The 24,117-nt window shown below is 40.1% G+C and overlaps 1 protein-coding gene across 3 annotated transcripts; it reads left to right on the forward strand.

Annotated features, from left to right (window-relative positions):
- The first annotated feature begins 1,709 nt into the window (after window positions 1-1,709).
- LOC121314398 (nucleolar transcription factor 1-like) lies at window positions 1,710-22,789 on the forward strand. Of its 3 annotated transcripts, none has more exons than XM_041247615.1 (20): window positions 1,710-2,263; window positions 3,884-4,000; window positions 6,144-6,325; window positions 11,302-11,385; window positions 12,272-12,427; window positions 12,900-12,964; window positions 13,108-13,228; window positions 13,637-13,747; window positions 16,175-16,302; window positions 16,726-16,867; window positions 17,589-17,630; window positions 17,817-17,930; window positions 18,123-18,284; window positions 18,409-18,519; window positions 18,962-19,047; window positions 19,478-19,667; window positions 20,199-20,246; window positions 21,853-21,993; window positions 22,111-22,203; window positions 22,612-22,789. In XM_041247615.1, the coding sequence occupies exons 2-20, from the start codon at window positions 3,940-3,942 to the stop codon at window positions 22,723-22,725; spliced, it is 2,151 nt and encodes a 716-aa protein (XP_041103549.1). In that variant the 5' UTR covers window positions 1,710-2,263; window positions 3,884-3,939; the 3' UTR covers window positions 22,726-22,789. The 3 variants fall into 3 exon arrangements, with proteins under 3 accessions (XP_041103549.1, XP_041103551.1, XP_041103550.1); XM_041247616.1 differs by lacking the exon at window positions 1,710-2,263 and adding an exon at window positions 2,760-2,996; XM_041247617.1 differs by lacking the exon at window positions 3,884-4,000 and having other exon boundaries at window positions 1,938-2,263.
- The last annotated feature ends 1,328 nt before the right edge of the window (window positions 22,790-24,117 follow it).

A 24,117-nucleotide genomic window follows, 5' to 3' on the forward strand; every position in this document is an offset into this window, starting at 1 on the left:
TGGGAATTGCATTTTTTGGCTAGTACCTATCATGCCTTTCACATAGAGTAAACAGGACCTTTCTACTGTCCCACAGAGTGTTTTGCCCTACTTCAGATTATACATTCAAGAAAGCTCAAATTTGATAATTTTATAACAGTTACTTGCTGTAAGAGGTGACCATTAATGGAGATACAGCAAGTCGAGGATGGGGTGAGGATGGGGTATGGTCTCGTATGAGAGTGTGGATGTAATGTCAAAGTGCTACGAGGTGGGGGGGAAAGAATGTGGAGGATTGTAGGATTTGAATGGAAAATTACAATTCGTTGCCACCAGATGGCAGTGTGGAATTATAGGTGACAAACCCTGATGGCTGATGGCTCGACAAAGAGGATATGCATGTATATGTGTATTCAGTAAGCCTTATTTCCTATGTGCTGTTTAAATGAAGCCATGTAGAAGTATTTAAGGAAAATAGGCCCAGTAGTCCATGTATGGAGACACAGTGGTGCCATTACTTTTTGAGAAATTTAGGACATTTAAATGTGTGCTACTTTTTCAATGCCTTCTACATTCTGTCCAGGGACCACACTGATATTGTAGTAGTTGACTGATGCCGTAACTGTCATGTTTTCATATCACAGCTTAGATTTAAAAAAAAATAAAAAAAAATAAAAAATGTAAATAACTCAGAGTTAAAGCTTTGCGGTAGGGCCCATGCAAACTTGTATTATCCTTTTTCAAAAATGCATATTACATCTGGTTATATGACTGATTATAATTATTGGTTATATGTCTTAATATTCTGCAGAAGTAATACACCAGTAATTTGTGCAGCTGTCTTGAAACACTGCATTTTCACATCACAGAACATACCCCATAAATGCATGTAAGGGATTTAAGTTGAATAAGAATGCATTCAGCCAGGCTTTTTACACCAAAGTGTGTGCTACATGGTGCACGTGTTTCTAATTATGTGTCCAGTCACTGCATATAGCAGATGTCCTGGCTCCTCCTTTCTCCACCACCATTGGACAGTTTCCAACAGCGAAAAGCCCATGGCAACGTGACAATAAAAACAAGATTCTATTCAGCACAAGGGTAACAGACGGGCTTGTGTTGTGAAGGTGAGGGATTTAGTTGCGTGTCCCTGAAGTGTGCAAGACAAAACACAAGCCTGATTTGTTATGAAATTTAACACGCTGAGTGACACACTAGACAAACAACTGCAAACCAATACCAATGTATGGCGGATCGACAATAATGAACGTCGTTATATTGGATACATTTTTTGTTTTAAATACGTAGCAACAGCAATTATACTTCGTCTGCAAAAGCTCAGGTAGCTAATGTATGGATTTGAAAATACTCACTCCCGTGCTACTTTTCGTTAATTTTGCTCTGCTCCATAATTAACGTATAACCTCACCGTACTGCTACTGACATTAACAGCTAAAACATAACTGCTGTATATATTTTCTAAAACCTAAAGGCTGCCGATGAATTTGGAGCTGATTGTGTAAAAACTGCAGCTTCCACGTTGTATCAACAGGTAGACATTCGCTACTTTTATCATTGGGTTCAAATGTAATGATACAACATAATCAAAAGACACGCTGCATTTTAAAGGTAAACACATTTTTATTTGTATTCATGTGTTATTGTTATCTTGGCGTAGTGTGATACCTACCCTGCTTGATCGAAACATTCCCAAGAAAATAAAACTAAAGTCGCTCCATAAGAGGTTCTGGGTTACAGGGGAAGCATGTCAGACTGCCTTCAAAGGACTGCGCATTCCGGGGCCTCCTGAACTCCCAAACCGACGACGGAGGCGAGTAAGCCTCTCATACCTGCAAATTCCTGTGCAATTGCTTTGAACACGCCAATACAAGTGTCTCATAGTAAATTAATACAACTCGCAAGAAACAAAGTTGGCTTTTGGTATAGCTTATCCATTTTGCAAATTAGTAATTACATGGCAGTTAAATTTGTGTCGTTATACATGCAACTGGTTATTAAATGCATCATAAAAGTGTATCAGATATTTGTGCTTCTCCACATGCACAGCCTTTGCATTTGCCCCTAGTTTTTCCTCCAGAGTTCCTCCCCCTGCGGCGCTGGGCGGAGTTTCATACCGGACCAGACGCTCCTTTTGTCGGATCCGTTTTGTCCTGACTCCCCGGGGTTTACAGATGAAAAAAAAAACATAGGAAAAGCATAAAAAAGACAATATCACGATTCACTTCTAATTAAACAGCTGGCCATTTATGTACAATCGTCAAAGGTAAGCAATTATTCGTCTTTTGACTGCTGTTCCAAGCGATTTCTTTGTTGTTTTCTCCCCGACTCTTTGTGGCTTTCATGGCGGTGTTGCAGTGAGCAATTTGGGGCGAGGGCAGTAGCAGCCACCCGCTCTATTTTTTCAAACCCAGCCACTTCAATTATTCACAAATCTGCTATATAAATATAATTAAATTACATGTGCTCATATTTTTAAAAAATTTTTTATGTGTTTTAGGTCGCTTTTGAACTTGTTCAATTAATTTAGCGTGCAATTACGAAAATAAACATACAATGTACGTGTGAAGTAGTGTGTTTATTTTCTTGTTGGGGAATTCTGTTAAGTAGTTTAGAAAAGTTTAGAAAACAAACAAAAAAAAAAAACATCACACACAAACCCGACCCTTTTAGCCCCGTTGCTTATTTCAGCGGAAACTGTTTGGTGACTCCTGCCGGAATGCAGACGCCATTGTGGGGACAGCGTACACACGGCGGGTCGTGTCTCATAAGAATCGGAATACAGCTTAAAACATAAAAAATAAAACTGAGTAGGAGTTGCGATATTCCTCAGCTCACACTCTGCAATATTGCTAACCTGTATTACTATGTGTTTATTTAGCAGAGGCGATTTACAAAGACTAGGGTGTGTGAACTATGCATCGGCTGCAGAATTACAACGTCGTCTCATCCGAAAGACAGAGAACAAGGAGGTTAAGTGACTTGCTCAAGGTCACACAGTGAGTGAACCAGGATTTGTATCCCAGTTAAACTGCACATTACTGCCGCTAATAATGCAAACCGCTAGACTAGTTGCAAAGTATCTTCGGGTTTACAGGTAGATGCTAAATAGAAACACTTACCACATCCTTTAAAAGTGACAGGCCTCACACTTTTTGTTTTGTTCTTATCACACATGCTTTGTTGTCACGGCAACTTTCTTTGCAACAGCCGCCTGAGAAATGACAATTTGCAATTTGCACACGTCACGGCATAATCACGTACTCCTTGCATTGTGCTCCACGGACCTGTCTTGCTCTGAAAAGCGATCTCCGTTTGTCGTTTGAAAATAATCTATCCCAGTTAAACTGCGTAAATAGCATTGGGAAGAACTGTCTCCCAGAGTTGTGTCCCATTAAGTAGAAATTCTGATTATCAGTGTCACGATTAGGCAGCGCCGGCAGCATTTGGTCATTGTTTCACAATACTATATATATATATATATATATATATATATATATATATATATATATATATATATATATATATATTTTTTTCATTCATTCAACTGCAGGTATTTTTGTTTTGAGATGCTATGCAACGTGCTGTTGGGAGGTCGTGGTGACCTGCTTCAGTGGTACTGACACTTGTGCTGCACTTTGCATGGGAGAAGGTGTGCTTCCAAGTCTTGGGTTGGGGACATGTGCAGTCAGAAGTGGCAGAATGTCTTCACTGAGGAGTACTACTCAAAAACAAAAACAATTCCTCTATTTCGGGTGGTAACTGAAAACGTTTCCCCCAGAAAATTTGTTTCCTAACAAATACTGAAATGAGAAGAAATGTGGCGTATTTCCTGGTATTTGCTGGGATTGCGCGACTGTCCTAACGGACATGGTTTATTTTGCAGAGCTGCCTGGCCTTGACTGGGCAGAGGAGGAGGAGCTGCCAAGATACTTCTCAAGTATGAATGGAAACGGCACTCTCTCCAGCGTCACCCAGACTGTATGCATCAAGTGTGAGCCAGGTACACCAGGCTTCCTATAAAACTGTACCAAGCGAAACATCCACTTTCTCAGTGCGGTGTACTGGAGGGATGTAACGATACAATGATGTCACTTTGTAAGGACATTGCCCGGCTCTAAGATCAGGCTTTATTGTTGTACCATTAGAGATTAAGACATGATTAAGAAAACGCATTAGAAATTAAATGTTGAATCATAATGGAGCAGTTAAAAGGATACTGTAGTTTCCCATATGTATTAAACAAAAAAAAAAACACACAACTGTGATTGTAGTGTTGCATCTTTTTCGGTGTGTCAGTTTAATTCCTGAATTATTATTATTAGCTAAAATGAACCGCTTTTTAACTGGTGTTGGATTAATCCTTGTCCTACAAAACAATGCCCAAATTAACAACACTGAAAGTTTGCTTGAAAATTTGATGAGTGTACATACTGAAGTTCTTTGTCAGATTCACTGAATGTGGTGAATTTGTTACAAGTCTTTCTTTTGTCCATTGAAATGGATCGTTCTAGTAAACAAGATCCTATGAGAGAGAGATCCTATAGTGAGGCAGGTCCCTGCTCACTCTGACCTTACTTCAACTGGAAGGATAGTGATATTATCTTTAATTTGTTTAGTCTTAATTATTCATTGTACTGAAGAATTATTAATAATTATGTTACTGGGCAGTAATCATTTTTCTAACAGTCATCTAAAGCTAAAAAGCATCAGCAGCAATTCTTAACTCTGATCCTATAAACAGTTTTAAGCTGTACTGTATACCGTATACTATACTGTAAAACAAGATACTGTTGTGGCAACTTAATTTCACTAGTGACCTTCAAGGTACATTTTCGCGACAAGAAATGTTTGCGGTTTGGGCCTATAGATTTTTAAAAAATCGCAAATCACAGTTTAAAATTTTAAAACCGTTTATTGGCATATTAAAATAAAGTATTATACAGTAACGCACGTGTTTATTGTTTCAGATCTGCCATTAGCTTGCACAGTATCTTTAAGTACAATACTGTAATTTAATCCCAAAGGAAAATGGAACACACTGCACTAGTATAGTACAGTATACAACAAAACAGTAATAAAAATCATTGCACACAGAAAGATAAACACATGACATGTTGAAACAGATAGGCTGTGTGTATAACAGCAACAGCAGTAGTACTGTAACCTACTCTAACTACACATACTGTACTGTATTAATGCTACAAAGAAGTGCTGTGCTCCAAGATAATGTTTGTACTCTACAGAGGAAACAGTACTACAACATGCAATAAATGGGATCAAAACACATTTTTTACATAAGTTTAGTACTGAATAATAAAATGTAAGCTTTCTACTGCGACAGTGCAGCACTCTAAGTATGTAATTGTTAGCTTAAATTAAACACATAATGTACTGTATTAAAGATCGCAACTAAAATAATAAACACTGTATTAGTGTATACTGAAAATGAGCATTTCAGTGCATTACAAAGCTACCAGTAACACTTTGCAAAAGTAAAATGCAAAAAAAACAAAACAAAGCAACAAAAAAAAAACAACTAACCAGTTTGGTCCCAGTTGATGATCCGAATGGCGCCAGCATTTCCATTGAGTGTAGCTTACCTGGCTATTCTGGCTCGCATGAAGCGTCATATACGTGATAATGTTTTCTTTTTGGTCATTCGGTGGCCTCAATAACATTTTCATTGGCAGATGCTACTGCTCTTGCTTCAGATGGATTTTCTTCTGCATTTGGGTCAGGGGTTCCTGGGTTGTTTTTTAAGCTTTACCCAGCGGAGAAGCATGATTAGAAAAAAAGAACACAACCAGGCAAGTACAGCAGCCTGCAGTATTGGCTGTACCATGGCAACTGACAGAGTGCTCGTAACCAGAAATGCATACCTGCACTGCAGAACTGCTGTGTGTTGTGGTTGCACCTGTCACGTGGGTACTGTACTCAATAATGGACCAGCTGCAATTTTTTCTCCAGTATGTTACATGTTTGTTAATATATTTCACAGCACATTAATTTTGTGGATTTTTGCTGAACACGAAATTCGCAAAAATTTGTTGCTCGCGAAATTTTGTTGTTTTGCAGTATTAGTGATTATTGCCCAAGCCTAAACTTGATGTGTACATACGTGTGTGTGTGTGTATCTGTGACAGTTATGGAAGAGTGGAGTAAGGAGGACTGTCTGATCCTGCTAGACCGAATCCGCACCCTGCTGCCTGATGTGGATGCCATGAAGTACAAGACCACTGAGTCGCACTTTGACTGGGAGAAGGTGTGCTTCGGGCCCTTCACCGGAGACATGTGCAAGCAGAAATGGCAGAAGGTCTCCACTGAGGTGAGCCAAGGCTGATAGGGGGTAGGGGTATTGTCAAAGCTTTTGATAATTAATATGTCTGAGTAGCTATATCTGTGTGTGTTTTTGGTTTCCTTTCAAGCACGAAATGTAACCATTGCCTAATGCGATATAATCTCTTACAGACCGAATTACCTGAGCACTTGTATCAAAGCTGCTCCTTTAAGAGCCCTGTGTGCGTCAGACGCCGTCTCCGCCCCCAGGAGATAAATACGAGTGATGCATAAGGCTTGGCGCCTTTTTTTTTTTCAGTCATCTTTTCAGTGTTAACGGCTTTAACGCTACGCTGCCCTGTCGAACTAGCAGGAGCCTTTTTGACCGGAGAATATTCCGAATGTCTATGCTGTTGCTGTGTTTGCTTTGTTCCACTGACGACGAAGGCTGTTAGATTTTTTTCTAGTTAGCAGGCAACTGCAGCCCCTGTCTGTTTTACAGTGCATGCTTGCCGTTTGCCAGTGGCTTTTTAGGTCTTTACCTGCATGCCATTTGTCCTGGTACCAGCCCGGTACCAGTGAATCACTCTGCCGGTAACAGAGCCGGTACCAGTGACGTGGTTGGTAGCCAAGCCAGTATCAGAGCCGGCTGGGGCACCGTCTGGAACAGCTTGGGAGTACAGGGTGTGTGGGAATCCAAAATGTGAGGGTCTCCACATAAATGTTTTGGAGCTGTGTGCAGTTCACCTGGCCCTGCAGCAATTTTTCCGAGAGACACAAGGGAGACACAAGGGAGACAAGTGTTGATCCGTACAGACACCACAGTGGTGGCCTTATATCAACCACCAGGGGGGTCTCCAGTCTCTGAGTCTCAATTGTTTTGCCTGGGAGCTTTTGCTATGGGCTCACAAGCACTTGCTTTCAGTAAAAGTAGTTCATCTGCCAGGGGTGAGGAACTGGGTGACGGACCTCCTGTCCAGAGGGGACCCCCACAGTTTGGAATGGTGACTTCACCCAGAGGCTGTGAACCTCACCTGGGAGAGGTTTGGGGGTGCAGAGAAAGATCTATTTGAGACCCAGGAGTCCACCCATTGTCTCCACTGGTATTCCCTACAGGAGAGCGGTCACCTGCTCGGCAGAGACGCGCAGACCACAGATGGCCCACGACTCTGTGCTTTCCCAGTGTTGCCACTGCTTCCACTGTGTGTGGAGAAGATCAAGCAAGATCAGACCTGGGTGCTCTAAGTAGCCCCAAAGTGACCCAGGAGAACATGGTTCTTGGCAGTGGCACAGCACTTGTTTGGTCAGCCGTGGGAGCTGCCGGCCCATAGCAACCTGCTGAGCCAGGCGTGGGGGACTCTGTGACGCCCAGATTAAACAGCTCTGCATCTTTTGGTGTGGCCCCTGAGCGGAGACATTTGAGCCATCTTGGGTTATCTGACAAAGTCATTGAGATGCTTCAGAATGCCAGAGCAGCGTCTACACGCTCCCAGTAGGGTTAGAAATGGGGTATATTCCTGACGTGGTGTCAATTGCGTGAACTGGACCCTGTGACTTGCCCCATGGCAGATACACTGCAATTTTTGCAGGACATTCTTGATTTGAAAGAAAATCTCCCTCTACACTTCAGGTCTACATAGCAGCTATCTTGGCTTGCCATGTTAAAACAGACTCTGTCTAGCCAGGAGCAAACTTCCTGGTGACTTAATGAGGTGCTGGATGCACTTAAAAAACTGCCATTTGAGCCCCTACATTCAGCAGAGCTGAAATACCTGTCACTAAAGACAGCTTTCCTGCTTGCTGTTACCTCTGCTAAACGGGTAGATGAAATGCAAGCATTCTCAACAGAGAAAGGCGCTTTTTTTTTGTTTTTTTTTTTTTTTTTTTTGTGGAGGCTAAAACAAAGGTTACACTCCGCACTAATCCTGCTGGAATTGAATGCCTTTCGTCCACCTCCTTTCCAGCCTGACCGGGAGAGAAAGTTCAATACGCTCTGCTCTGTTAGTGCACCGGCGTATTATGTTGACTACACCCAGAGTTGGCGGAAATCATAGCGATTGTTTATTTGTACCACAGCAAGCTCTGTCTAAACAGCCCCAACCAGAAAAGCTCACTGGTCGCTCCACATGAGGCCTTGCAGTGTCCTGGGCATTACTCCAGGGTGCGCCTGTCGCAGACAATTACAACGCTGCAGTATGGGCCACACTTCATGCTTTTACCAGGTTTTACGTAGATCAGCAGAACCCTTGTTTGGGACCAGTGTTAAGAGCAGCCACTCATTCTACTCTTTAACACATTTTTTTATTATTGTTCCTCTTTAAGTCCTTGGATAGTTAGCCACACACCTCTTGGACTTCTGACAGTAAGTGCATGAGGGTCCTCCCTCACTGTACTGTGGACTATGTGCCGTGGGTCCTCATCAGTCCTTGGCCAGAATGCTAAAGGCAGTTATCTTCCTTTTTAGCACATCTGCTGGTGCTACAAGTCCTTCACTTGAGACTGTAGGAATAATTCAATACTTGATCATGTACTGCTTATCTAGGTTGATTATTTCTCTTATTAATAATATTTAATTGACATGTTACAAAGATCGAGGATTTACTGTGAACACACACGCATGCGCAGACACAAGGAATGTTTAATCAATAGAAGTATTTTATTAATTACACAAATGATAAACAGAAATCAGAAAAGTCAGAAAGTAAATCTTAGTCTCTAAGCACAAACACCATTCAAAACTCTCTCATGCTGTCTAGCAGGCAGTTGAAATATGACACCGCCTGTCTCCTCACACACAAACTGCAGCTGGAGCAAGCTGTGACGTAGCTCAATCTTAGAATATATCACATTAAGCTTATCAGTGGTATATCGATTAAGTATATGGCAAGTTTGCTTTTAAAGAAATTCTTCATGCAACAATATGAGGTTGATTACTTTAGTTACTTCATCAAGTTTACACTAAAACTTATTTCGCACACATAGTGTACAAACTAAATAATTAACAGTTCCATGAAACGAAAATGCAACTGAAATTATACTCAACGGTTTCTTGAAGCTTAGACTTTTGGTCTGCTGTTTTGGAAACTCAATCTGTTGAAGTGTCCAATACAAAAAGCTCTTCTCTCACAATGAAGTCTTCAATCCCACGTTGGATCAAACTTGGCAAAAAAGTTTTCAATTCTCGACAGAATCAACAAACAGCTGCAACAGAGTCTTCAGTCCTCGGTACAGGATCCACATCTGCGCTCCTCCGCTCTGTCCTCTGAATATTTGAGCTACACAGGTAGCAGGGCACCGTTTCTTTTGGATGCAGACCCAGACTGGTTTGTCTGATAACAGTCTCTGTAAGTTTTATGGCAGTCCTCCAGCCAGGCCTCAGTCTCGTTGCTTGTGGTCGTTGACTTGCTTGCAGCTTGCTTCCTCTTGGGTCTGTTTTCAGGCAGAGTCCCATCTTGGGTCTGTTTTTAGGCAGAGTTACGGAGTTGCAGCTTTGCTTAGCAGAATGACAGCACCTTGTGTAGCATTCGATGTGGAGCACAAAATGTTTAGTTTTGCTTGGATATTTATAGTCTTTTTACTCTGCTGAGTAGCCACTTTTATGAGATCATTTGTGTATCTTGCCTTTTTAACTCACAAATCTTTGAGATTTGTCCTTTATCTGCTTCATTTTGTCCATCAGTTTGTTATTGCAGTTGGGACTTGTTGACGTCTATATTTTATGTCTTCCTTGCACCAAACCGTCTGCTTGTGTTTGCAGTTTCGCAGTCTCTTCTCTGTCCTTTCAGCCACACCCAGTCCAGATGCCCCACTTCTAGCCCTGGTCATCTTCAGTTCAGTATTCCTGCCAGGAACCAAGGGGCCCTTTTCTTAAGACACAGCAGTTGCTCTTTTTTCCTAAGACACAACAGTTTCATTAATTGGTCCAGTTACATTTTTAATATGCATCACTTGTATTTATCTCCTGGGGGCTGACGCTTATGGTGCCCTTAAAGGAGCTTTGATATAAGTGCGCGGGTTCTTTCAGTTTTGTAACTGCTGAACCCCAGATTTTTAAAGGACTTGTGTATAACCTGTCAAGTTTCTCTGCATTTTTTACTGTTCTTCCAAAATGCACACAATATTTACAGTAGGCTTCATCAAATTCTGTAAAGACAACATGTTTTTTGTTTTTTTATTTCTGTTATACAGTCAGCACCCAGGTACACATCAGAAGCATTTTACCGCCCTTGTATTAAGAATAAAATCAATCCCCATTTTATATATAATATATATACCAGTCATACATGATTTCCGACTCAAAGCACAGAATGTTTAATCACAGGGACTTTCTGATATGAATTAAGAAGCTCTAAAAGTATAATTATAACTCGAAATTACTAAGGTGGCCAATGTTCTATTGTGCAGATACATTATATTCCAGAGATTCTAGGAACTCAGCAGTTGGATTTATGTGGGGGGGTGTTTACACTACAGCCTAACTCTCTTCCAATTTATTATTATTACTATGATTGGCTGCAAAGACAACAGGGCTAAACAGTGATTGGATAATATTTTGTTGGGTGGATTTTAAATGTGTACAGTTTCCTAGTAACTGAAGATTGTATTCTGAGAGATGTTGCTGTTGGTTGAAGTTTTAGGGGATGCAGGACTGGAAAGGTAGAATTTCTTGTGTAATAGAAAATAAAAAGGGCTTGTCGTTAATATCTCCAAGTCACAAAGCCCGAATGTCAGTCCGAGTTACACAAGGTCGAGTCCGAGTCTTCTGCGGTCGTGACTCGAGTCCTACAAGTCTGCTGTGTCTATAGATTTGGTACTCTGTGTACCGAGGCACCAAGTATTATTCAGTTTCCGTAAGATTCATCTTCCATACAATAGTTATTAAAGTAAATTAGTGTTGTGCAATTGTGAAAAAAAATTCATTGAACAGAAAAGTTGTTTTAACTAAATTATAATTGTAAGTTTTTGAAACAATCAAAGAACATTAATAAGCAAGTATATTCATTGCTTGTCTGTCTGTCTCCCCAGGTGAGGAAGTATCGAACCATGACAGAACTCCTTATCGACGCCATGGAGTATGTTAAGAACCCCTATAAGGGCAAGAAGCTCAAGGTGCTGTATCCAAAACTTTAGAAACTGTAGAAGCTCAAGGTGCTGTATCCATACCTTTAGAAACTGTAGGAAGCTCAGTGTGCTGTATCCATACCTTTAGAAACTGTAGGAAGCTCAGTGTGCTGTATCCATACCTTTAGAAACTGTAGGAAGCTCAGTGTGCTGTATCCATACCTTTAGAAACTGTAGGAAGCTCAGTGTGCTGTATCCATACCTTTAGAAACTGTAGAAGCTCAGTGTGCTGTATCCATACCTTTAGAAACTGTAGGAAGCTCAGTGTGCTGTATCCATACCTTTAGAAACTGTAGGAAGCTCAGTGTGCTGTATCCATACCTTTAGAAACTGTAGGAAGCTCAGTGTGCTGTACATGTTGCTTCTCAGTGTAGACAAATAAGTAGATTTGGGGTTTCTGAACTGTGAACTGTATAGAGAGAACCTGGCTGTACTCTGTTTCTATTTATTGTTATACAGTTATGAGACAAATTTACACTATTGTTGTATATTGTATATATACAATATACAAAAAAATGTAATGAGCAAACATTTAATATAGCAAAAAAAAAAAACATGAACATAGTCCAAAGTTGTTATGGCATACGCCAGGTAGACCATTATGTGTTCTTCAATAAATTGACAATTGACATTGCGTTTTGCACTGGCCCCCCTCCCTCCTCCTTAGAGATCAGATTTGATGATTAGTCAAGTCCACTGCACTGCACATGGGCTCAGCATCCACTGTAGGATAACAACCCGAGTCACCATAAGCGACCAAACTCTGAGAAACAGATTGCATGTCTGGTTTGAAGTCAAGAAGGCCCAGCTGTATCGTGTTCCTGTTCAGTCACTGAGTTTATTAAACCCATGTCTGCTGTTGGTTATTGTTCAGACCCATCCAGACTTTCCTAAGAAGCCTCTGACGCCATACTTTCGGTTTTTCATGGAGAAACGAGCCAAGTATGCAAAGATCCACCCAGAGATGAGTAACCTGGACCTCACCAAGATCCTGTCCAAGAAGTACAAGGAGCTGCCCGAGAAGAAGAAGGTGAGAGCAGGAGCGGCACAGTTAAAGCTGAAGGCAGGCTGTGTGCAGGGGGATTTCACCTGAAAATGCTGTCAAGAAATTAATTTATTAACCAAGGAAATCCCTTCTTTAATGTTTTATAGCGAATAGCCATTATAAACCTTGGATACTTAAACAGTCATTTTATTAGTGAAGTATTAAGTAGAAGTCAATTAAAATGAAGATAGATCCTGACTTTGCACAATTTCACTCGTATGTATGTATGTATGTATCTCTTTATTTTCAAAAACTGTTTTAAGAAAAGAAAATAATAAATCGGAACCTCTCTACTTATAATTTATCAATATTTAAAATGTCGTTTCAACTACATTTTAAGTATGCATTGTTTTCCAGTTCACATATACAGCACTTGCAGATAAAAAGAAAGGCACAGCTGGCAGTGGAAAGTCACTGATTTTGACACGTGGTTACTGTGTTTGTTCTCTCCTCGCAGTTGAAGTACATTCAGGATTTTCAGAGGGAGAAAGAGTCGTTTGAAAAGAACATGGCCAGATTCAAGTAAGACGAACCATTTTTTTTTTTTTTACGGACTTCACCATGTTTCTAATTAAAACATGTGTTTGTGCAGTACAGTGCTGTAAAACATTTACATGCTGCAGTTGTTTTTGTGTGTTTCGTTTTCTAATTTTGTTTCCCTTCAGGGAGAATTACCCAGATCTGATTGAGGAGAGGAAGAAATCTGATGTCCCGGAAAAGCCCAAGACACCACAGCAGCTCTGGTACAACCATGAAAAGAAGACCTACCTGAAGCTGCACCCTGATGTAAGGGCAGCGGCCTCCAGGGCATGGGTCTACTTGAAACCATTCCAGCTTTTCAGAAATGAAACCAGCACCATTTAAGTCTAATACAATGGACCCCAGTGTAAAAGACTATTCAGTAATGCCAATACAGAGACTTAATTGCTTGTTTTTATAGAACCAACTAAACCAGGGAGGACGGTTTTGTTTATATTGTGCCTACTGTATTCATACAGAAAGATGCTTTGCTGAAAGGCTATGCCATGCACAATTTACTGTTGGGACCTGGTAGATTTATAGATCTACAGTGGTGACCACTCTGGAGTCCCGAGCACTTGTTATTGTGTACTGGCTCTTCTAACTGTTTTAGTGTACAGAACTTGGTTGAATGGTGCATTGTAAATCTGAGGTGCTTGCTGTTTCCCTCATCAGGTAAGCCCGAAGGAACTGAAGGATGCTCTGAGGCGGCAGTGGTCTCAGCTGTCCGATAAGAAACGTCTCAAGTGGATCAGCAAGGCACTGGAGCTGCAGAAGGACTTTGAGGTCAGTGCCTGGGACCCCTGGGGAGATGGGGATAAGGGGGGGGGGGGGGGGTCATTGATCTTGCAGGGCCAGCCAGTGCCAGGCTCTTTAGGCTAAAAAAAAAATCATTGATTTAAAATGACTATTTGTGCATTCAAATTGTCACATTTGTATTCCAGAGAAGCTACTTTGAATCGGTTGTCCCCCATTATTGAAGTACGATGCTTATTTGGTTTGTTTTTTTTAGTTTGATTACTGTTTTGTATTACTAAAGGACAAATTGTTTTGTTATTAAGCTACTTTGTAGTAAAAAAAAAAAGGAGAAAATCAAAGGTGATCATATACAATAATAAATATATACAGTGCTTTGTGTTACTTTTGTATACAAAGCGCTGTATAAATGCAATAAATTATATATTATATATATATATATATAAATCAACACGTAATGATTTATTGATCATCTGTCCTTTCCCAAACTTTGATTACATATTGGTGAATCGATGCATCAAATTAGAACCCAGTTTGAAGTCTCCTGTTGCCGGTTTGCATTAAAGTGAGTGTGTGAGTGTGCTTCTTTTAGTGCTAGTACAGTAGATTAGTGTGTTACTAGGATACACACTTCAGGCTTCACATCTACCCTGGACAAGCTAAATCAAAAGTAGGCATGTTGTAGTTCTCGATTTTTAAGGCTATTTTTTAATTAATCTAAAAATTTTGCTTTTGTTTCAAAGCATGTTGTGTTTGGATTATATGGCAATATTATATAAAAAGAAGCTGAATTTAGTATGATAGTTACATTAGTCAGGATTTGTGAGATTAATTCAAATGCTTTGCTTTTGGACATAAAATGTTAACAATTATGATCAACCATATTTCAGATAGAAATGACTGTTAAAATATAGAAATTTTTTATTACAATGTTAACAGTAGAATCGCCACGGTTATACGCCTACCTAAGACCGCCAGTGGCAGTCATTATGACAGTTACATTTGAAACAACATCAGTATTAAAATGAATGACAAACTGTCGGATACAACTCAAAAGTTTTATTCAAGCACATCATATCAAACATCTTCACAGCCGAAATATCGTATTTAAATTAACAATTAAATATAAAAGGGTTTATTTTCTAACTTCCCATGATAAAGCACTACATAAAAAAATGAAAAACTATAATAAAATAAACTTTTCAAAATAAACTAGTGTACAAAACTGTAAAAACGAAAACTTTTTTTTTTCTTTTAATTCAAGATGACATCTGGTATTTTCCCTGGTGCATTCCTTGTACAAAACAAAGAAATTTGCTGGCAGGTCCAGTAGAGATAATAACAGGCTTGTATATTAAAAAAAAAGAATACATTTTGTGTGTACATGTACCTGTTTACACACTAGTTTCTTTTGAAATGTTTCTTTTCTTATAGTTTTTCATTTTTATGTTATTTTTTTACTTAAAAATGTAGTCGTAGCCAGTGATTTTTACCCAGTTTTATCCCCAATTTGGACTTTCCAATTGTGTTATTATTAATCCCGGTTCACCGCTGCAACCCCCTGGCGATTCAGGAAACAGCGGCTGGCACATGCGTCCTCCAAAACACGCTCCTGCCAAGCCATCTTTTTTCGCACTGTGGATCCACAGCGAAGCCACCAGACCTATAGTGCTGGAGGACAACACAGAACTGAATGGCTCCACTGCAGATCTGCAGGTGCCCTGTCATCCACAGGGGTCTCTGGTGCACGGTGAACCATGGATTGCTCTGCCGACCTAAGCCCTCCCTTTACTGAATGCACCACTCGGGAACCCCAGTTTTTCATTTTTTGAAGTCATGCTTTATAGAGGTAAGTTAGAAAATAAACCCTTTTATGTTTAATTGTTCATTTAAGTACGGTGTTTCGGCTGCGCAGATGTTTGACATGACGTGCTTGAATAAAACTTTTGAGTTGTATCTCTTTCATTGTAATATTTATGTAACCGTCATAATGACTGCTGGCGGCGGTTTTAGGTATGAATACTGTGGCAGTTCTAGTGTTTAAGGGACATCATGCATATTCTTTCTAGTTTTTAAAAACTCCTTTGTATTTATTTTTTTAATAAGTATTCTAATTTGAGAATTTACTGATTTATCAAATAAAAAATATTAGACAAAATACAGTTGAATTCTCAACTGATCCATTATACTACACAGCCTGCCGTGGGCAGTACCATGACTAGATTTGCAGGACAGAAGTGAAACCACCAGATTTGCAGGTTTTCAATTTGTCTAGTACTAAATGTTCCCCGGGAGCATGCACACAATGGATAGAATCTGTTGTATAAAGAATAATATTTGAATCCTTCCCATTTGGTTTATTTGATTTAAGGTTATGTGCAGATGATCCTGGAACATCTGCCTACGGACAAATGGGCAGTGTGCAGGTGCTCATGTGTGCTTGTGTTGTTGTTCCAGACGACTATGAGGGAGTACCACGAGGCTCACCCCGAGACCAACCAGGACGAGCACGTCAAGTCTGTCCTGACCAAGGCAGAGCGGCAGCTCAAAGACAAGTTCGACGGCCGGCCAACTAAACCTCCTCCGTACGGCACTCTCACCTTACTGTCTGTTGTTTAACAGAGGGGCTCAGCGCTCGTTATAGTGCCCCCAAGCATTGCCCTCCAGAGGTGGACTCAGTGGATCTTTACTTCAGCTCTGCCAGTGCACTGCTTCTACTTAATTACATACTTTATTAGCTGTTAAATGACAATACATGTTTACATTTGTCAGGTATAAAACTTAAAGAAAATTATCATTCATCCTAAATACTGACACCAATTCAGTGTCTCTTTAGTAAAAATCCATTATGCGCTTCTTGAATTAAGAGTGGGATAGCTTCGGGAACACTGCAGCTTGTCCTGAAATCCACAAGCTCTGTAGTAAAGTGATTTGACTGACTGGTTCTTTGAAAGTGTGCCGTGTGAACGATTGTTTGGTAGTCATTTCCTTTCCTCCCCCCCTCGTAGGAATGGGTACTCCTTGTACTGCGCCAAGCTCATGATCACCATGAAAGATGTCCCCAGCACGGAGCGCATGGTGCTCTGCAGCAAGCAGTGGAAGATCATGACTCAGAAAGAGAAGGACATGTTCCAGAAGCGGTGTGAGCTGGTGAGGAAAACGCTGCATCAACAGCTGCAAATTAAAGCATGTATTCCTAGTAAATAATCCAATTAAGAAACTAATTTGAGTGAATTTCAACTCATAGTAATTAGTGATCAGTAATGCAAAGATTGTACTAGTAGTGCCGGGAGTGCAGCCTGTCCAACATCTTCATGCACCACCACACCACACTTCTGGCAAGCTCAAGTCTGTATTAACAAAGTTAATATATTGCATTTACTGCTGGACATCCATTTTCAGGTATTCATTTTCTTAATAACCTATACTTGGAACAAATTCTGTAAAAGATAATCACATGCCTTCAGAAGCAGTGCTGAGGTTTTCATTTTGTTGGTGGAATTCTGTTGTTTTCTCTACGGTTGGTAGAGACAGTTTGAGAAATAGGCTGTGCAGCTATAAGCACCGACATTGAGGTCAAAGGGGCAAGGCAGCAGTGAGGGCAAAGCATGTTGCAGCTTGAATTATTCTCTCTCAGACAAGAGGTGCTAAATGGTCAGCATTTTATAAAATCTGTTTGGTGTTTTTAGCAATTTTCAACTTGGATTTCATATTAGTGGTTATTTAAGCTCACTGTACTCTCCCTCAGCATTAACGTTATGGAACACTCTTTGGCCCAAACAAGCCGGGCACCTCGGTCACATGTCGGACGTACCGTGGAGTCTGTCTAGGCACTAAAAATCTGATGACAATGTCTTTCTTTTCTTTTTAGAAAAAGAAACAGTATGAAATCGACCTGCAGAGATTCCTGGAGGTATGTGCTTGGTTGTGTTTACTGTTTTGGATCTGTCTTGATTGCATGTAAACAGTATGTGTGTGAGAGCTTGACTGTTTGAAGAGGAAGATGCTGCTGGGTGCCGTGAGGGCTGTGTGTGTCTCTGATTCCCTGTTCCTAGAGGGGTTCTTGCTAGTAACTGTCCTTTCCCTGTCCTGTGCTCAGAGCCTGCCAGAGGAGGAGAGGGACCGGGTGCTGACGGAGGAAAAGCTGGGGGGCTCCAGAATGGCACTGGGAAACTCAGCCAGCTCCCTGCGAGTCAAATCCACACCCGTCAAGGTTAGGGCTCCTTGGTATATATTGTAAATCAAAGAATTAGGTTTTGCAGTGTTTATCATCAGGAATCTCACAGTGCCAGGGATTTTGTGTTTTTTTTTTTTTTTTTTTTTTTGTTTTTGGCATGGTATGGACATTCATTAAAACAAGTACTTCATAAGCTCCTCCCTCCCTCTCTCTGCTTGTCTGATTCAGATGAAGTTGAGCGATGTGGACCAGACGCATGCAGACCAGGAGCAGAGCCTCCTGAAGGAGAAGCGTGACCGAAAGAAGAAGGTGCGCCTGCCTGAGACCCCCAAGACCGCCAATGAGATGTGGCAGCAGAGTGTCATCGGGGACTACCTGGCCAAGTACCGGGTGAGAAGCCAGGCTGTGGGCCACTGAAATGTATCCAAATCTCCTCCCGGAGCACAGAGAATCAGGGAGGAAGGTGGTCTTGAAGCTGGGTGGGTGTTGATGAGCTCTCGCTTCCCTTCCCCAGAACAATCGGAAGAAGGCTCAGTCCTCCATGGAGTCAGCCTGGAAAGCTATGGAGAAGAAGGAGAAAATTCCCTGGATTAAAAAGGCAGCTGAGGACCAGATGAGATACGAGGTAAATAGCGGGGGTTCTGAAAAATATAGCGTTGCACGTCCCCACGTGTTGCTACAACTGTTTAAGTAACGTACCTGTAATTTCTTTTCATTGTTAACATCCTGACAACTTTTTTACACTTATAACTGGAAACTGTTAACAATAAAAATAAATGTTACAGGTACATTATTTAAACACTTGTTACACACAGGGATGTAATACGCTATATTTTTCGGAACCCTGCTACTTACTCTTTAAAGCCAAACCTTAAAAACTGTTTTTATTTTGTCACTAAAATGCAAAATACATGCTTTCTGGAAATAAAACCTTTGTTTCACATTAGAGTAGGGTCCTACGCAACTAAAGAAAAACAGATCCCTTGAAACGTCGGGGGGTCTGAGCTGACTCGTGGTTGAAGGACAGTAGATTTTTGTCTCACTTGTTGGTTTGGTTTCTGTTGCAGAGAGAGCTGATAGAGATGAGGACCCCTCCGTCAGCCCAAGCCCAAAGGAAACCCAAATTTGACGGGGAGCCAAAGAAACCCCCCATGTGAGTAAATAGAACAGGAAACCCAGACTGGGACAATCCTTTTTTTTTTTTTAATTTGTTTTTGGTAAAACTAAAAAAGTAGGTTAGGAAGCCAGCTATTGTAATGCTGATCAAGGCATTTCTAGTTTACTTAATTTATAAACACAGTTTTGCAGTAGACAAAATACACCTCCATAATTAATCTCTAATTTTAACACAATCGTAAATACAACAGTAAACTCATCGAAACATCAATCTGATGGAAGTTTTTTGTTTTTGTCCATGTACCTGTGCCAGATTTTAAGTACAAAATGTAAAAAAAAAAAAAAAAAAAAAAAAAATAGAAATATTACTATAATTTTTTTTTTTTTTTTTTTTTTTGTGGGTCAACAGAATTGAAATGCTTCTCTCTCTCTCTCTCTCTCTCTCTCTCGCTGTCTCTGTCTCTCAGGAGCGGTTATCAGATGTTCTCTCAGGAGCTGCTGACTAACGGGGAGCTGAACCACTTCAGCCTAAAGGAGCGCATGGTGGAGATCGGCAAGCGCTGGCACAAGCTCAACCAGAGCCAGAAGAACAAGTACAAGAAGCTGGTGGAAGAGCAGCAGACAGAGTACAAGGCTGAGCTCGAGGCCTGGGTCAAGGTAGGGCTGGCTCCTGCCTTCAAGGAGTGCACAAACCGTGTCTCTTGTAAAATATATTCTCAGTATAGTTTTGTGAGTGGTGCACCTGCCTCATTTCTGTCTTAATTCTTGACCTGTTATAGAGCTTGAACATCTAATTCAAAGCAAAAAGAAATGTAATATATTTTTATTTAGGCATATTAAAATGAATGTGTAATGTAGCTATATAATATGTATCTAACAAATAAATCCACTTATCTATGTACTTTTTCATGATATGTTACTCTGCATTTGTACATTAACTACATATTTGTATTGAAAACATCAGTACTAAAAAACATTGGAAATGAAATACGGCTGCTTTTAAACTCCGTATTAATAGCCCCACTTGTTAGAATTACTTCATACAATAAAAATCTAGTAAAAGCTGTTTTTACATTTTAGGGGGGTGGTATTAAGATCTTGTCAAATCGGTTAGCAGTTTATTGTTTCACTCTGACTGGCCATGTGTTTTCTGGAGGGAATCAAATGGCTTGTTGATTTTTCTTTCAGTCTCTTTCACCTCAAGAACGGGCTAATTACAAGGAATTCTCTACAGTGGTAAGGAAAAAATAAAATAAATCCTCCTATTCAATGTTAGGTTTGTATTTTAATCCTCTGGGTCCACTGCACTGTACCCTACAGGACTGCACGTGTCGCACGCAAATGAATGTGCTTGTGACAGAGCAGCAAATTACATCATTTTACACCAAAAATAAAAATGATATTTTTATCCTCAAAATATCCATTATTTTCAGAATCAACCATGCAGATAAACACTTAAATACTACATACAAATCCCAAGCATGTTCTTTTTAAAATACAAAAACCACAAATGAATGCAAACAATATATAAAAAATATACACAGTTTTGCAAGCAATGCATCTACCTACAAACTGTCTGAAACCCAGGTAAACGTACTTTCCCTCAAAAGCCATTTCTTTTTTTATTTAATAAAATTTATTAAATGTTTTATACCAACACAAACATAAGGCATTGGCTTCATTGTCACAAAATGATGTACATTTTATTTTTCGGTACAGAAATGAACTTGCCAAATATGTTATCCTACAATTTAAAAAAATCAAACAAGAAAATCTGTTGAATAACTATTACTACAAATCTTGATTTGTATTCTTACTTTCTTTTTTCCTTTATAAAAAAATTAATCTGCATTTATTTATTTTTTTTACCACAAACTTTACCTGCATTGTTATGCATCGTGAAAACCAAACAAACAGCATAAACGCATATAATATAATACTGCATGGCATAAACATCTACAACTATTTAACATGGTAGCCACGAGCCATAGCTGAGTGTGCTGTTTGGGCTTTGAAAATGCAAAGTGATCATGCAAACATCATTTGAAGTGGTTGAGGCTAACAAAAAAATCTCACCTGTCCTGCTCAAGATATAGGGCTCAAATGTGCAGTTTTGGAACATGTTATAGCAGATGTATTTTCATTTTAAAACATGACATCCTGGCACTTCAGTAGGTTAAAAAAAAAAGGGGGGGGGGTCTCAGTTTGCTAGCCTCGCTACCAGGAAGTTACAGTTTTACTTCCTTGGTGATGTCACCACAGCAGTGTCTTCTGGGTAAGCTCCCTGGCTTAGGGGAAGTAGCTGATTGGGTACTGAATGGACAGAAGCACTTGAAGTGGTGAGGACAATTCCAGTCTCCAGATGAAACTGCCCAGGAAGTGCAGGGCAGTCTAAAAGCATGGCTTGCAAACTGAAGATACATTAAAATGAAGATACATGCTTGCTATGTGTTTCTTTCAAAACTGTATATGTGAGCCTTCTATAGTCAATGGGTGTGCATAGCAGTGAAAATGTATGGAACTATTGTGTTTGCTACAATCACACTAATGAGGGGGAGGGAAATAGCATCCACACCCTATAACCATTTCATATACTGTATTTCTTCAGATGGGACCAGCTGAGAAAAGGTTTTCATTTGCACTGGTTACCTGGGATGGGAGAAATGTCTGAGTATGAGGGAATGTATTCCTTTCTCTCTCTGTTTTGACCTCCCATGAAAACACTGCCATCTCCAGTTAATTCTCATTCTCTCTCTCTCTCTCTCTCTCTCTCTCTCTCTCTCTCTCTCTCTCTCTCTGTCTCTCTCTCTTTCTCTCTACACTCTATCTCTCTCGCCCACAGAAGCGACGGAACTCCTCTAAGGCAGGTGGGCCAGCTGCCAAAGTGCGGGTGACAGGGAAGGGAAAGGCAGCAGATGTCTGTGCCAGAGCTCCAGGACTGGGGGCCGGGGAGGGCAAGAAAGCAGTGGCATACAGAGCACAGGTAAAAGCCACTCACAATGTCGGTCGGGGAGGAGGGCTGAGGTTTGCTTGAGTGTTGCTATCTTATCAATGCGGCTGGAAAGCTAACTAATTTGAGTGTGGTGTTTTTTGTTGCCAGAATACTTCAGACTCTGAGGAAGAAGAGAAATCCGACTCTTCTAATTCAGAGGAGGACTCATCCGGCAGCTCAGACAGCGAGGATGAAGACGAGGTATGTAGAAACTGACATAGCATTTCATTCTTGTTTAAGAAATGTGCAAACCTAAAGAACAAACACATTGGAGAGCATGCCTTAGTTAGAAATTACTGACCTAGTTTCACGTGTTAGACCAAGACTAGTCCTTCGAAACATACTGTAAACGGGCAAGTCCCTAAGATATGAAGAATCCTCTTTCATTTGGGTGGGGGTGGGGGGGGCGGTATTCTATGTTGGAATAACACTATAGAGGTGTTGGCAAGCTGCAGAGGGGTGCTTTCTAATGTTGTTCTTTCATAGAGGTTTCAAATTTACACCATAACGACCAATAGCTACTTCAAGTCAAATTGTTCTGTTCCTACTCAAACTCCTTCCTGTGATTCCGGTGATTAATTGAAGTATTGTTTGTCCTGTTCTCTCCAGAATGGTGATGAGGAGGAGGATGATGATGATGACGACGAGGATGAAGAAGATGACCAATCAGAAGCCAGCAGTAGCTCATCTTCAGAGGACAGCTCAGACTCAGATTCAGATTAACCCCTGGTATTCCTAGGGGGGCGGGGGACTGTGCAGGACACATTGGACCCCCCCCCCCCCCCCCCCCCCCACACACACACACACTCTCGGACTGGGAAAATGTTTGGCCGCCGGTCGGCGTGGCCTCAGGGCCTGGATTTTGAAGACTTGTTTTCTTCCATTTCTGTTTTAAGGACATGCTTTTGTGTGTATTTTGTTGTGAAACATCTACACGAAACTTTTTGAATGTGAGGGTTATGGAAACCCCCACCCCATAGCCCCCTGGGGGGTTATGTTTGGTGGGTGGAGGGGGAATACAAACCAGTCACTGACCAGTTCTACTTTTGTGTTTGTTTTTATTTTCTGGAAATGTATACTATTTTATGCTGGGAAATAAAGGACAAAAGACCCAAGGGCTAACTCCAGCCTCTGTGGTGTGTTTATTTTTAGTTTTATTAATAGTTTTTATGTACAGATCCATACACATCTGTTTTGTCTGGCCACAGCTGCATGCACCCTTTAACATCATTTAAATTCCTATCAAACCCGTGGAAAGAGACTACAGTGATATAATTTAAAGCAAAATACATGTATTCTTAGTCAAATTTGATTTCATGCCAGAAATGTTTGTTTTTTATGGCTTTAATTAAAATATATAATATAGATAATCTTTCTGTCCCACAAATGAAATGTCAAATGCAATATAGCCCTTTTGAGATTGACACCCCAAGATGTAAATACAAAGTGTTGAAATGTTAGTTTAATTTGTTTTGAATACTTTTGATACAGGCAGTCTAAAGCAAAGTCCAATTTTTGATAACTGAAAAACAGAATAAATCCTTATACTCTCCATTGAAATTACTTTGAATTGAATTTTTATGTAATTTCTAGTGTTGGCTTTTTTTTTTGTTGCAATCACTCTGTATGGTAAATGTTGGTATTAATGCCAAGATATATGAGGCATTGTCGTTGATTTCCTCATTTGAAAAACGCTGTGATCTTTTAAGTTCTGTGTAAAGAAGAATTTAATAATGTTAAGATATGCAGAGTTCTAAATTACAACAATGTGTTTTGTTAATGACTATTAACATAATTGGAAGAAGTAGGAATTATTATTATTATTATTATTACTGCTTAATTTAGCCAAAAACTTAATTGGATGTTTCTTTAATTACACAAACACAACACACTTTTGTTCTTTACTCTTATGTCACAATTCTGAAGTTGAAAGACTTACTGTATGTGGGGTCCATTTATTACATTTTAGGTTGTAATAAATGAATGGATGTAAGCTTTCAGGTTGCTGATATCTCAAACATAATATAGTGTAATTTAATGAAAATTTATTATAATGTTATTTCACTTTGTAAGGTTGAAATTGGCTCTAAAATACTTAGTGGATGGACCTAAGAG

Source organism: Polyodon spathula, chromosome 4, assembly GCF_017654505.1.
Source record: "Polyodon spathula isolate WHYD16114869_AA chromosome 4, ASM1765450v1, whole genome shotgun sequence".
Classification (NCBI taxonomy): domain Eukaryota; kingdom Metazoa; phylum Chordata; class Actinopteri; order Acipenseriformes; family Polyodontidae; genus Polyodon; species Polyodon spathula.